The sequence below is a fragment of the Kogia breviceps genome, chromosome 13 (assembly GCF_026419965.1).
Source record: "Kogia breviceps isolate mKogBre1 chromosome 13, mKogBre1 haplotype 1, whole genome shotgun sequence".
Classification (NCBI taxonomy): domain Eukaryota; kingdom Metazoa; phylum Chordata; class Mammalia; order Artiodactyla; family Physeteridae; genus Kogia; species Kogia breviceps.
In genome coordinates, this window is record NC_081322.1 from 39,544,677 (window position 1) to 39,560,543 (window position 15,867).

Sequence of the window (15,867 nt, forward strand, 5' to 3'; positions counted from 1 at the left end):
ATGTAAATATACATCTGATAAAAGATTCAGATATACATTTGAAAAAAGAGGAGTCACAGGGTTAGAAGAGCAAAGGGGAGTGATAGATATATAGAGAGTAAAATATTAAGACTATTTTTTAGTTAAAAACCGTTGATTGCATTTAGAAGAAATCTGGAGAGAGGAAGTGCGTGCAGATTTCTCCCATGACTGTTAATAGACAGATTTTGAGTTTCTTGAGGGCAGGTGCTGAATCTTTCCCATTGTTTCACAGTTCAGTGCCTTCTTGAGCACAGCTTGGTACTTATTTTTTTTAAAAAATAAAAGCATTACAGATAGAAGCTCAGTTTTCCTCAAGCTTCAGTTTGAAGCAAAGATGGTTCAGTAAAAACAAAACCAAACCGTGCAGGCCTCCTGTTTCCTGCTGTAGATGCTAAGCTGTATGAGGACAGGGGATGCATCTTACTTAACTCATATCCCTGGTTCCTAGCTCAGTGACTGACACAAGGTGGGCCCTCAGTGAATGAATAAATTGGATTATGTGATGGCAAAATTTTCAGGGCAGGTCACAGAATACCTGGAGTTGATAAAAAGGAGAGAAAATCGAGTCACGGGGCATGGCAGCAGCGTTTCAATGGGGGATGGGGTAGGACGTGGCTCTCTGCTTTTATGGGGCACGTTTTCCATGTCTGCAGTCACTTGCTGGTTCTTTCTTCCTCACGTGTTTCCTGGGCAGTGCATCACTGTGGATGATCTCAGTTTACAGCTGAGCACCTGTGGCTCAGCATGGTTAAGTACCTGCCCCACCAGGAGCTGGAGGCTGGAGGAGTGGACTAGATGATCTCTGAGGTTCCCTTCAGGGCTAACTTTCATTGCTCTGAGATCTCCTGGGCTACTTCTGTGTCCTTTCACGGCCACAGAACTGGAAAACAGAGAGGCAAACATTTGGCATCAGGTAGATCAGATTTTCCAATGTTTGAATTTTTCAGTTTCCGTCTGGGTGACCTGTGTTAAGAAGAGGTAAGCTGCATTTATCCAGTTTAAATGAAGTGGAGAGTTTTGTGATGATATACTAATACACTTAGGCGACTGAATATGTCAGAACAAAGGGAAACGTCACCTTCTTCTGAATCATGTGTCTGGCTGTGAGGATGGAGCCTCGGTCATGGAATACAGTCCAGGACTCCATCTCTTGCTTTGGCTGTAGAAACAGAGACTTGGGTCAGTAAGGAGCCATTTGTCAACGCTCATTGAAATTCTGGAAACCAAGCCCATCTCTGCTCTGCATTTCAGAGCTCATGGCACATGTGAAAGAGAAGGATCTGCCCTGGTGACCTGGCCCAAGGTTTCTGAAATCCAGCTGAACTTATAAGTAGTACTTGAGTCATGGTATAAAGTTCCTACAGGGCAGCTTTCTAATGAGATGTTCAATTCTAACAAAGACGCTTGTTAGTCTCTCCTTGAGTTCCAAATCCTATGTGAGGGGAGAGAGAAAGCCAAACTGCAAAGCAAAACAAAAAACCAAATAAGACCCTTAAACAAAAGGAACTATGTAGCAAACATCATCACGTTGGAATCTAAACCTGCAGAAAGTTTATTTTGCAAATGAACTTCTCCATGAATTGGCTTTTAAAAAAAAAACAGCCCTTGCTCATTCTAAATCCCGCTCCTGATTTCTGTGTAGCTGTGCACGTCTAATGCTAGGTCATCTTTTTCCTTCCTTCACTGTAACCCAACTTTGCAAGGAAACTCGGAATGGTGAACTTGGTCCCCCCATCAGAGTTCGGTGCCCTGCTCTGTGGGGACTCGCCCTCACACGCATTCTGCCATGCCGGGCTTGGGTCAGCCTGTCTTCAAGGCATGTGATACTGTGGCTTCTGGCCCTTCCTTTGGAGGATAGTTCTGCCATGTAATGAGTCAAGCAGATCGTTCATCAGCTCTGTTTTTAAATAAAACATGAATAGTACAGTTTATGGCTTCCACTATTCAAACAGCAGTTGAGCCTAAGAGGAATTATTCATCTTAATGGTTCTACCACTCATTTACAAGCAGCAGCCATTCTGCTTTATCAAGCTTTCACCTGAATTAGAGAGTGACTGGCCTTGGAAAAAGTGAGCTCCTCAGGAGCTGGAAAGAGCCTTCCCAGGATGGTGGGTAGCTGGGATGCCCATAGGCCTGTCATCCGGTTCCTTGTCACTGCAGACAGTCCCTCTGTCACCCCTGGGACGGCAGGATGCAGGATGGGGGCTGGAGTCTGTGAGGTTCAGCATGTGTTTGCCCGTGTCTCAAAGACATGCAGACTCCTAGGAAAGCCTAGATGAAAACCTCCCTTTTCCTCCTCACACTGCCAGAAAAACATCCTCCTATTAAGTTAAACTGAACTTAAACCTATGGAATGTTCCTGGGAAATCAGCAACCATGAGGGAGGCAGGCTAGGAACTGAAAAAATACTCTATGCAACAAGGTTACTGATATGCCCTGCACACCAGAGTTACTTGTTACTGCTATTAGCTCCCTTTCACAGAGGAAGAAACTGAAGCTGAGATTTTCATAAGAGAGAATGTTGGAGCCCTGACTCTCACCCACATCTTCTGATTCCAAATCAGATGTGATTTCTATAGCATCCTTTGCTGCCCAAGTGCACCGAATTAGGGCCCTGATAGAGGCAGAGTCTAAACCCAAAGGAACAGTTGATGCTGGGGCCATGGGACTGCAGGGTCGAGCTGGAAGCAAGTATTCAGATGGGATCAGTCTGAGGCCCTCAACTCATGCTATGAGGTGACTAGCTATAGGTAAGGCAGACCCAAACCCTTCAAAACACTGATCACCCCTGCCCATGTCTCTCCAGCCTCCTTTGCTTCACTCTTAGGTGAGCTCATATTTTTTTGAGCTGCCCTGGACTGCAAGATCAATGCCATATTTAATAGGCCAAGATCTAGAGAACCAGCCTCTTATGGCAAGCTCCAATTTTGATTAAGGGGCTACAACTTCTGAGCTGTTAACATGGGTGCTGTATTCGTGAAAAGTCAGGAACATGCCAAGATTTTGTTTTTTCAGATTGTTGATGGCATTCAAGAAATTGCTAATATCTTTTTACTGTTCCATTGCTACAAATGCCTTTGCCCAGATAAGAAAGATTTCAGCAAAAGAGTTTCTTAATGAAATATTGCCTGATGCCAGGTTACCACTCAGAAGGCAGCGGTGGATGGGTTCCATTGAAGGATGAAGTTCACTCCCACAGCTGACAGCTGATTCATGTGTGTTAATTAGGAACTCTGTCTCCCTCCCTGATCACCTGAATCTTCTTCTAAGCCCAGCAGAGTGTATATGTCATGCCCATGTGGGTAACCTCATGGCATACTTTGGCTTTGACTTTGGACGTTTATATAAAGGCTCAGTTGCCAACATGAATAGCTTTCTTTCTTTCCAGGGGAAATACAAGATGGAAAGAGTTATAGGAACCAGAAGTCCTGCCTTTCAGTTTTCTTATATCAAGAGCAAGTGATATTTCTGCTGAGGCAGTGTCTTTTGAGCAGTTTAGCGGTGTAGGTTGCCACATTTATTTCACAGGAAAGGAGTGAATCCATCAGGCCACTGAGCTTATAAGTACTACCCTGGCAGTCAGCCACCAAAATATAAATACTCTAAATGGACTAAAGGAAATGTTCATTCTGTTGTTTAGAATTGGACACATCCCAGGAAGGTAAACTTAATCTTTTTGAGGACTGCTGTTATAGGGCTGAATGGAATACGCATTGGTTTATCTCCTTTGTGATCTTTTTGTCTTCCTGGTGATACATTATGTATTTGTGATACGAAGCATTTCAGCTGTCTCGCTCAATAGCCTCGCATTAGCTGATTGTTCGGTCCCCAGATTGCCATCGTTAAACAGCTTCAGCCTCAGCTCCGTCCAATCTGGGACCTGTTAGGGAGAGAAGTGGAACCAAAGAGGCCAGATTCCAACAGAAACAAAGCCGGGTGGAATTAGGGGGAAATCATTCCAGAGCCCAGTGAGTTGAGCTCTGCACTTCTTAGTCTTTATCTTCTAAAATATCTGAAGGAATTTTGGTACTTCTTGGCATAATGAGGGAAAAAATAATGCCTCAAAAAGTTTAAAAAAAATTAAAGCCGTCTGTGGAAAAAAGATGGGAAGAATACCCCGTAACACCACAGTTCAGAAAAACCATAGTTTATGAGACACATGCTGTGTATTTCATGGATATGCAAATGTTCTTTTATTAAAGAGAAAGATCTACAGTATATATTTTCACCTAACTACCACATCTTAAGTAATCAGCTCAGGCTCTTATGATGAAATCTTTAATTACTAGAAGTGTGTTAGTTAGATGTAGAATGAATGATGTGCTGCATTTTATTGCTTCACATGATACAGCCATTTGTGCCATAAATTCATTGACCTAATCTTAAACGATGTGTCCTGTAAGACAGACATGATTCATTATTTCTTAAGTGACAGTTTTTTTCCCCAATAATTTTTTGCTTCATCAGAAAGATTGCCTTATTGTATTTTTAGACTAGTGTTCGGAATTGAAATGTAATAAGACAAGGATACACACACATTCACACTCCTTACCCAAAATGAGATTGTCATAAACTTTAGTCACACTATTACCTAAACACTGTGGGATGCTGCAGAAAATCAAGTAGGGTAACCATTAGGCTTTTGCTTTAACTGGAAAATTTGATGAAATAGAATTTGCTTCGAACTTTGATGTCTGTAATTCTTTTTATGTGAAATAGATAAAATATGGTGGAGAATCCTCAATGGATAATTGGGATAGATCTGTGAGCATTCCTTATTTGTCAATGAATTACTGAAAGTGAAGGGAGAACATTTAAGTTATATTTAGATTATTTTTTGTGACTCTACTTGAAAATATTTATTTAGCTTGAGGAAACAGAGGAATCCTCTGGAGGCAAATAATTCAATCTGGCAATTTGAAGACCAATTAAGGATTTCAGAAAACTCTCTCCCCTTATGGTTAAAAAATACGATCCAAAAGAAATATGCCAGAAAATTTGGTATATTTTTTTAATTAGCTTTATTCATTGATAATTTTTTTAGTTCATAATTAAAGACGCTATATTTGATCCTTCACTTCAAGCTTAAAAGTTGACATTTTAGGCTTTCTATGGATGCCTAATATTGAAACAGAATCAGGTGGCTTTATTTCATATTGGAATTTAAATGTCATGTCATTATACATTAACTTTTAAAAAATGATCAAGTTTTAAAAATAATAACTTACATGCATCAAGTTTTCACTACTACTTTATTTAACCTTTATCTAGATGAGAATTTTGAGAGTCTGATAGATTCTGTGTGTCTCTTCTCATCAGAGGCAATTCTGTGCTTATTTGTAAACTAGACATCTCAACTATGAAAAAAAAAAACCCTCTTAATTCTGGAGAAACTTGAAACACTGTAGTGAAACACAGGAGTATCTTAGCATTGATTTTATTTTTTTTGCAACAAGCATTTTGAAAGGGTATTTTCATATGAGACTAAACAAAAAGCTCATGTGTGCCAATAAGTATTTGTCATTCAATCTCACACCGTCAAGTATATCACCTGCAGATATCAGTGGGAAAAAAAGTGAGAAGGAAAAGAGTGGATTTACACAAGCAGACTTACATCTGCCTCGAGTGTGTACACTCACAATCACATACTAGCATGCCACCACTGTTTACAGTCTAGGAAAGCTGAGAGTTCAATGAGATGAGTAATCAAATGCCCAGCATATGTTGTTTTTGCATTGTTTATGTGGCCAATCATTATTAAAATTTATCATCTTTTAATGCTATCAGTTTACCATAGTTAAAAAAGCAACATGCACCAGCAACAGAACAGACTCCTCAACAAAAACAGGGTTCCATTTAGAGCAATACTGGAACCAGGGCTTTACTGAAGAGAGAAGCAGATTCAATGAACTCACCATTGCATTGTGTTTCGGAATTCTTCCTCTGCTGCTGTATGGCTTGAATGTTGAGGAAATGACCAAAAAAAAAGAAAAAGAAAAAGAAAAAGAAAAAAAGATTGTGTATGTAATGTTCAGTCAAAAAAGTAAGGCACTGAAAGAACCATTGAAAATTTTGACATCTGTTTATCTGTTTATAGCTATGGCAAGATTACTCATATTAATTCTTGTTTAAAATGCCATATGAAGGAAAGACATTTGTGCAAACAAGAGTCGTATTTGAATTGTAGATCATGTCTTCACCATCTGTGAGAGCTGATGGTGTTACAAAATTAATGTGTTAATGAAATCACAATAATTTCTCCAAAGTAATGGGTTCTGAAGCCGAGAATGACTATTTTTTGAACTTTGATGTCTAGTGATTTCCAGTTGGGAAAAGCTCTCAGCCTTTAATTAGTTCTGCAGCCCAACTTTAAAATAAATTTGGTGATGTCTCTCTTTTGCCAGGAGTAGATTTGAAGGGGGGAAAAGCCATAAAAACTTTTGGAAAATGTTCTCTGGTGTTTGAAAAGTTGTTAAATAAGACTGCCTGCCAAGAAATGTCACCAAAAATTCTGACTACTGAGAGAGAGTGGGCAAACAGCTCAAAAAATAATTCTAGCTTGCTGCAACATCACAGGTTGGGAATAGCTAAACCTCACACAGACTTCATGACTAATTCCAAGTTTCCCCTTGGAAGCCAGGCATAGTGATGTTCAGTGCTATGTGTTATTGGTTAACACAGCACAGCCCTTCCAACTGCATTATCCAACAGTCAATAGTGTAAAGTGACTTTGCATGAGGAAAATTTTAAGGGTCTATATTTCAAAGTCCACTGAACTTTCTGGAGAATTCTTCTCACCAAAACTATTTAGATTTGCATGTACAATGAGCCTCTTTGACCAGTGAAACTATGTGGGCAGGTATATGTACTCTTTTTTTGTTAGATCTACCTTAAAGTCATGCTTAAATGGGATAACACAGTTTCTTTTTCTTTTTTTAAAATAGGAGATGATGGTAATTGCTATTCTGAAGAGTTAATATTTATAAAGCAATTCTGGCTTCCGAAGAGAAATTGTTTTACAAACATTTAAGAATTGTACCTTTTAGAAGGAAACACTTCCGCCTGTTTGAAAAATTATGATAAAGTCTTAAAGAACCTTCATGTAAAACGTGAAACGCTATTCACCAAAGGAAATTGTTTACCTGACTTTTTTCTTCTTTATTACTGTTTTGTAGGTATGTGACTGGTGTAAGCACATAAGACACACAAAAGAATACCTGGATTTTGGGGATGGGGAAAGAAGGCTTCAGTTCTGCAGTGCAAAATGTCTCAATCAGTACAAAATGGACATTTTCTACAAAGAGACACAGGCCAATCTCCCAGCTGGGCTGTGCAGCACATTACACCCTCCCATGGAAAATAAAGCAGAAGGCACTGGGGTACAGCTGCTCACTCCAGACTCCTGGAATATCCCTCTAACAGATGCTCGCAGGAAGGCCCCCTCCCCGGCGGCTGCAGCTGGCCAAAGCCAGGGCCCTGGCCCATCGGTGTCCACCACCGTCTCTCCATCTGACGCCGCCAACTGCTCTGTCACTAAAATCCCTACGCCAGTGCCCAAGTCCATGCCCATTAGCGAGACTCCAAACATCCCTCCTGTCTCCGTCCAGCCACCTGCCGGCATCGGGCCTCCCCTCGGCGTCCCGCCTCGCAGCCCTCCCATGGTGATGACCAACCGCGGCCCGGTACCGCTGCCCGTCTTCATGGAGCAGCAGATCATGCAGCAGATCCGCCCGCCCTTCATTCGCGGACCGCCGCACCACGCCTCCAACCCCAACAGCCCTCTCTCCAACCCCATGCTCCCCGGCATCGGGCCCCCGCCTGGCGGCCCCAGGAACCTGGGCCCCACTTCCAGTCCCATGCACCGGCCCATGCTGTCTCCCCATATCCACCCCCCGAGCACCCCGACCATGCCCGGGAACCCTCCGGCTCTGCTCCCCCCGCCACCTCCGGGCGCGCCCTTGCCGAGTCTCCCCTTCCCGCCAGTGAGCATGATGCCAAATGGCCCGATGCCCGTACCCCAGATGATGAATTTCGGGCTGCCGTCTCTCGCCCCGCTGGTGCCGCCGCCCACCCTGCTCGTGCCGTACCCCGTGATCGTGCCCCTGCCCGTGCCCATCCCCATCCCTATTCCCGTCCCTCATATCAATGATTCCAAACCCCCCAACGGATTTTCCAGCAACGGGGAGAACTTCATTCCGAGCGCCCCCGGCGACTCCTCGGCGGCAGGAGGCAAGCCTGGCGGACACTCCCTGTCCCCCCGGGACTCCAAGCAGGGCTCGTCCAAGTCCGCGGACTCACCGCCCGGCTGCTCCGGCCAGGCCCTGAGCTTGGCGCCCGCGGAGCACGGCCGGAGCGAGGTGGTGGACCTGACGCGGCGCGCCGGCAGCCCCCCGGGCGCGGGCGGCCAGCTCGGCTTCCCCGGCGTGCTGCAGGGCCCGCAGGACGGCGTCATCGACCTGACCGTGGGCCACCGGGCCCGGCTGCACAACGTGATCCACCGCGCGCTGCACGCGCACGTCAAGGCGGAGCGCGAGCCGGGCGCCGCGGAGCGCAGGACCTGCGGCGGCTGCAGGGATGGCCACTGCAGCCCGCCCGCCGCCGGCGACCCGGGCCCCGGCGCGCCCGCGGGCCCCGAGGCCGCCGCGGCCTGCAACGTCATTGTGAACGGCACGCGCGGCGCCGCCGCCGAGGGCGCCAAGGGCGCGGAGCCGCCGCCTGAGCAGCCCCAGCCGCCGCCGCCTCCCGCGCCCCCCAAGAAGCTGCTGTCGCCGGAGGAGCCCGCGGTGAGCGAGCTGGAGTCCGTCAAAGAGAACAACTGTGCTTCCAACTGCCACCTGGACGGGGAGGCGGCCAAAAAGCTGATGGGGGAGGAGGCCCTGGCGGGAGGCGACAAGTCAGACCCGAACCTTAATAACCCCGCGGACGAGGACCACGCGTACGCTCTGCGTATGCTGCCCAAGACGGGCTGCGTGATCCAGCCTGTGCCAAAACCCGCGGAGAAGACTGCCATGGCTCCGTGCATCATCTCCTCGCCCATGCTCAGCGCCGGGCCCGAGGACCTGGAGCCTCCGCTCAAAAGGAGGTGCCTCCGAATTAGAAATCAGAATAAGTAAAAGGTTTGTATGTACACCGGGGCTTTTCTCCACACGAGTCAGTGCACCCCTCCTTACTTCTTACAGGGCAGAGGCGCGCGATAGAGTTGTGTTGATAATCATGGTTTTACCTTACGTGTTTTACAGTACACCTTGTGTGGTCACACACTATCATCATCTTGATCCAACATCATTCCCATTTTACAGATGAGGAAACTGAGTCACAGCATGTAAGTGCCATGCCCAGGGTCACTTACTTAAGGATAAAGCCAATTCTTGAACCTGCATTGAAACACTATCTACTAATTACACTTTTATTATTAGGCTCATCCCTGTAAGTAGAAGAGGATGTGGGGAGGAAGGAGAGATTACTTGGGACCAGTAAATGTTCAGTCATGAGGTTACAGGACTGTGGTAAAAGGCAAGCTGAGCCACTTCCTGGAGTTGGTAGACTCACTGGCAGAATGTCCTAATTCACCAAATGTTCTCAATAACCAGGGGATTCCATTTGCAAGATGAGAATAAAATCTAACCTTCTTACATGCTATGCCAGCTGAACCCAGGCCACGAAGCTCCATTTGCCTGGTAGGGTGTTGGAGCAGCTTGTGTTCATGGGGTCTCTTCCTTCATTTGTCACCAACCAGCATTTCCCAGGGTGGGCCTCAAGCATCACTGACCAGCTTTGCTTTCTCCCCTTTTGGGGCTCAGCAGCTTAGTGGGTGAGGTGCTCACCTCTCCAGGCAGTGGGAGGCTTTGACAGGGAAAAGGGCAGCATCACTGAAGTGGGTGAGAGCGCACATCTCTGACCTCTGGCAGGGGAGGGTCCGGAATCCTGCTTAACACCAAGTGAGCCATAAATAACGAGTCCAGAATTTCAGTAAGGGGGAAGGAAACTAGCCTGTGTGTCTGCCCACCGTCGTCAGATGTGGCCTCATTTGTTTGATCCTCCCAACAATCCTGGTGGAATAAGCATCATCTGTGTCTTACCAAGGAGGAAAATAAGGCTTGGAGATGTTGCCCAAATCAGAGCTGGTATGTGAGGGAACCAAACTCAGGCCTGCTGGACCCAGAGCCTGAGCGCTCTCCTCTGTCCACAAGGACAGCAAACAGGCTAATAATGTTCTGCTGAAGTTTATCAACTATTTATGGAGAGGAAAGGAAGGGAAATGAATATTTACTGAGCACATAACTTATGCACAGCTCTTTCCAGGAGTTGGGGGTTACAAAGGTGAATATGGTGCAGTGCCTGCCCCCAAGGCACTTATAGTCTGGTGGAAATGTACACCGGGGAGGAAGGAGGCCTGGGTAGGAGAAGTGGACCTTCTAGGAAGAACAGTTGATCACATTGGTATGTGCAGGTCCTTCTCTAAGTGTTTTTCAGTAGTATTTATTTGGGTGAGGATCCATTTGGCAATTGTTATTGTCTTCATTTTACCAAACTAAGACATAGAAATTAAGTAACTTGCCCAAGATTACCAAATTAATAAGCAGCATTGAGATTCAAATGTAGGCTGTCTGACTCCAGGGCTACATTTTCTTTGAACCACTGTAGGAGAATAGGTGAATAAGTCCCTTTATTACCCTACTTGATAAAATTCTTTTATCCACCTCCATTGTCTTGGGGGAAAGTTCCTAGACAAAAAACAAGCCTACCGACCAACTTCTCTAAGTGGTTAGATGGTATTTGTTTGTTTGTTTGTTTTTAGCATGCTCAGTTTTTTTTTTTTCAGCAACAACAGTGAAAAACCTAGAATACCAACCCATTACTCCACGGTAGGAAATATAGATGTGGACCAGAACACTTGATGTGGTGCGTCCAAACCATTGTCTCTAAGTCAGCATATTTACAAGGGCACCTACCTTACCTCACTTATAGCCTGGAGTTTGCCTGGGAAGCTCAGAGCCAGTGAAAGGGGCCTTGCTGGGTGGTGTGAGAAGGGTTTCTCAGCCACCATAGTCTGAGGCTTCTTTTTCCATTGATGGCTTTGCCAGTAGGAGCAGAATACTAAAAATCAGTTCACCAATCCTTGATTTTATATCTGCAAGTTCTGCTCTCCAAAGACAGTCTCAGCCGTCTCCTAGTCACCTCACTTGAAAATGCCCCTGGTTTCTCTACCAGAGTAATTTTATCTGGTTGACAAAGCAGTGAGTAATGGGAAGGTGTGGGACAAAGAAAAGTGATGGCCTTTAGAAAGCCAGAAAAACATCAGGAATTGTAATTTTAAACACATTCTAGTGTCACTCATTCAAATGACATTAAAGGAAGAACGAGAGGGTGAAAGATTTTACTACCATTACTAAAGTGAGAAGTGACCAGGTCAGGAAGAGTGTCACTAGTCCATAAGTAGTATAGGGTCAAAAGAACATAAAAGCATGAAATATATGATGGCTATTTGGATGATATATGTTTCTGAATAAAGAATCAGGCTAGGGTCTTATATGTGGACCAGAGTCATTACTAAAAATATTAACCTGGCTTCAGTCATTTTCAGAAGATGCAATGATGAAATTGCCCGTATCCCCCTGAGATTGGAAAGTTCTTTTTATGATGGGTCCCGCGAGAAATTACAGCTTTTTTCTAAAGCCAGAGACTCTCAGGCTTTGCCAGCTACAGTGGGGTGACAAGGCGAGTGATTTAAGGTGTGGGAAGACGCCTCTGCTCCACTAAATCGCATTGCCTCTTGCCCTCTGTAGTTCCGTGTCAGCTCACAGCACAGTCTCAACCTGCCGTAATTCACTCACATTCTCTGACCCTGCCTGATTTTGTGTGCACACGTGGTGCTGTTTTTCTTCTGTGCCTTCAGAAACCCAGCCTATGCATATGGTTACAGAAACTGGAAATGCATCTGTTAAGTAAAGAACTGCATGGCTTTTGTGCCCTGACAGTGAACATTGTTTGGTGACAAGTTAAAGCCAAAGGGGAAAGCATTAAAAAACCAAAACCAAACCTGGGCTGAGTTGTGGTAGATGAGGCGCAGGTGAGTGATTTCTCCTTGTGCTTGTTGGTGACTCATTGTCAGTAACTTTCATCTGGGTTCTTCATTTTCACTATGCCCACCATTTTCATACTATATTACTATTTCAAAAAATCATTTAAAATAGATTCAAAGCAGACTGTGTCTTGAAATCAGTAATCCAGGCAGCTATAGTTACCTTCAAAGAAGTCATCATTTTTGCTAGTTCTTGGCAAATCACAGGTTTTTTGTTTTGTTTTTTTTTTTTCATTTTGAAGTTATTCTGTTCCCGGTTACCTGACTTTATGCATTCTGGTTTGTTGATAGGATTACAAATGATTTAAATGAGCAGATATTTTCCTAGATGCAGAACTAATTAAGTTTAGTCGACGATTTTAAAAGTTTGGAAACTTCCTTTAATCTTCAACTTTTAAGATGCTTCTGTAAGCTGAAAAAAAAATCCCCCCAAATAATAAGGAAAACAATGTATAAACATTTCCCAAACTGTTCTCTCCACAAAGAATTCCATTTACAAATGGAATACTCCTTTCTTTGTCTTCGCCTTTGAGCTTGGGGGATGGCTGTTTGTATTTGTACATTTTCTGAATTTCTACAGTTTACACTTGTTTATGGTACATTGGGGAGTTCAGAGTAACCATTTGCAAATGTTTGAAGATATTCAAAAGAAAATATCCCCCCCCCCCTGCTTTTCCAGGGAAATGACATCTCTTTAAGTAAAATAATCAATGGAAAAAATGTGTACCATGAGTAACCCTTTCACCCTCACTTTTTCCATTCCCGAGGAGCGGCAAGCCTAAGAACTTCCCACCTTTGTGGCTCCTAAATTTCTTATGTGTTTCTAAAACCAGAAGGAAAATCCAAGAATCTTGTCCCCGGCCCCCATTCTGAGATGCTCCCTTAGCCTCAGCAGCAAGGGTTCCTTCCACTTTTTGTTTCCTCTGGGAGAGCTGAAGAAGGGGGGCTGTCGTTTTGACTTTTTGGAGTTTAGAGTTTAATTATTAGTCTGGCCACGGAGCCACAACCCCAGAAAGGACTATTTCAAGAAGGGAGCAGGGGACTCACCTCATTAGGAAAGCCGCAAGGGTGGAGGTGGCAGGTAAGGTTTTGCCAGTTTGGTTTCTCCAGCTGAGAAGTTTGAGAGGGTTGGCTGCCTGCAAAGTCAAGTCCATGCAGTTGCAATGTGATTGTGGGTGCCCACTACGAAAGCAAGGAAAAGAGGACAAACTGTGACTGAGAGGAGGAAATCAGTACAAGTAGGGTGTGCTCACATCCTCTGCCAGACTTGAGATTTTTAATGTTCTAATACTTGGTTATTGGAAATGTTCATTGGTGACGTAATCCCTGATGTTCAAGTTCTGCCCGTCTGTCAGGATGCAGATGGCTGCCCAGCTCTAGGTATAGGTTATTCAAAGAGCCAGCAATGAGGAACGGCCAGGTCTGCGTCATGCGCACGTGTGAGTGGTGAGGACCTGAGAGACTGCTTGCTGTGATCATTTCAGACTCATAGAGGAGAATTTTCTGGGTGAACAGTGTCAAGGTTGGCCTTAGACACATCTCGTTCAGTGTTGCCGGGTGTCTTTTAACCTTTAGGACAAGGGGGTTGAGGGAGGGTTTTAATGTGCAGGCACCTGGCTTTAGGTATTATTTCAATCAGATTATGATGGAATAGGAAATGACATATGTGACCGGGTATTTAGTTCTTTCAGATGTAGCCATAGCCTTCCATCTTCAGCAGGGCTGGGGCTAGGGTGAGGGAAGAGAAGTGCTTAGTGCGTGAGCTTTAGCAAGGATCCTCAGGGTCAGGCAGTGCAGCACAAGTCCTGGCCCTGATCTCCAGACCTCCTGATCTGTGTGTCAGCTCCCCGGAGCTGGTCTCCATAGACTTGTCCACGCACAGCCTTCAGCTGTTCCCTCTGGAATTTTGCGGAAAGCTTTATGTGCTTGTGCACGGAGGTGTTTTCTTGGGAGGAGCAGTCCATAGATTTTGGCTACAGAAAAAGTATGCTTTACATCTCTGAAAGATTATTTTATATTATCACCAAGCAATACCTGACAGACATTTTTCTTGTTACTCTGAGGAAGCTGAATTAATTGTAAGTTTCCCTTAAAACTTGGAATTTACTTTTAGCAATTTTTGCTGTGGACCTAATATTGCAGAATCACTGTTACAGCTACATAATGTAGCCCTTGCCTCAATAAGATTGCCTTAGTGACAAAATGCAAAGGGTGATAGACTTTTCTTCAAGTTACTATAACCTGTGAATGCCTATGGGAAAGAAGAAAGGGGAAGCAAGGAAAGAAACAAGCTAGACTTCCCCAGCACTTGGACTTTCAAAGTTTGTGCTGTATAGGCAGATGCTGTCCTTCAGTGGAAAACCTTCTACCCTGCAGTTGAGGCCAAGGGAGGAGAGTGGCTTGAGTTGGAGAAGTGGACGGATCAGTAAACACCAGGGCATTGGCGTGGCCGTGTCTTGGAGCACTACCAAGCCCTCTAGCTTCCTAGCTTGCTTCTTCACCTGGAGAGAGTGTGCTTGGAAAGGTGAAAGCATTCAGCCAGCTACTAACAAGCCATTGCCCAGAAGGGCACTAGAAATAAGCTCCCTGTCTGGTTTCCAATGAATCACTCCCTTGCTGGCTCGAGTGACTTCCTGGGCATACCTACCTTCATGCAGACAAGCATCACAAAGGGGCAGAGGTGTTTGAGGACCAAAATACACTGCAGCCTGGAACACTTACCTCATGTAGTAGAACACCATCCACCACCACCACTCTGCCTTTTCCAGACTCTCTTGTTGAAGAGATTGTGTCAAAGGAACAGAGGGTGGCCATTCTGTTTTCCTTCACCCTTTCCCACCCAGAGTTATTTTGTATTCTTCAGCTGCTGGTTTAAATGTACGTGGATGCATGTTAAGGCAATGCATTCTGCATGTGTAAATTTTTTTTGTTTTTTACAAATGCCTCAAAAACATAAAAGGAATTCATTTCAGAGAAACAAATAAATTAGTTTAAAAGATAAACAATTTAGCACTGGCATCATTTAACAGGGTCCCATTCTCAAGGAAAAGGAGTAAATGCCATCTCAGATGCTAGTTTGCAATACTAACCACGGAGAGCTCTTCTCCAGATTTACGGATTTCCACGGCATTCTGCTTGAGAAAAAAGTAGGGTGGGGTCAGGATTGAGAACGTGCAGCCATCAGCAAGGAGGGGAAATGCACACACACGAATTATTTCAAGGGGGTCATTTAAAAGATTCTAGTGAAAATGACTGGAGCAAAAGCAAAGAACAATAAGAACAAAACTTTTAAAGCATCTTTTGTGCTTTAAAAAGCTCCTGAGTGTACTAAACATTCTTAAATTGGACACCATTCAAGTAGCTCCTGATATCCCTTAACTCTGAGCTCCTAGGACTGAGCTGTGGCCATAAGCAACAACATGCTTGTGCATTTTTACCAAACACACAAGTCTGAATAGAGAGAAGGGAACACGAGAGCAGACCTGCCTTTCCATGTGGGCGTAGGGTCAGGACTGGGACAATCAAAGCTGTCCGGCACTCCCCGGCCTCCTTCCATCCAGACAGTTGGCTGCAACGCTGGCTGTCTCATCAGTTCCCCCTTTGAACCTCTGCTTTGTTGTCTTTCTTCGATAGCAAGCTGTGTTTTGTTTTGGGTAAAAAGGGAAGTAAGAATGTGACAGAAGAACAGAAGGGAGAAACATACATTATGGACCCACTGGATATGAAGCATTGACCTAATGTCCAAAAAATGCAATTAGAAAGTA

The 15,867-nt window shown here is 44.6% G+C and overlaps 1 protein-coding gene across 4 annotated transcripts in view; it reads left to right on the forward strand.

Moving 5' to 3' along the window:
• Positions 1 to 15,867, forward strand: part of SOBP (sine oculis binding protein homolog) — a 161,512-nt gene that overhangs the window by 133,085 nt on the left and 12,560 nt on the right. For all 4 annotated transcript variants that reach the window (XM_059083321.2, XM_059083323.2, XM_067011563.1 and 1 more), the window contains one exon: positions 7,197 to 9,137. In XM_059083321.2, coding sequence (XP_058939304.1) covers positions 7,197 to 9,134 — 1,938 coding nt within the window. In that variant the 3' untranslated portion in view covers positions 9,135 to 9,137. The remainder of the gene's footprint in view (positions 1 to 7,196; positions 9,138 to 15,867) is intronic.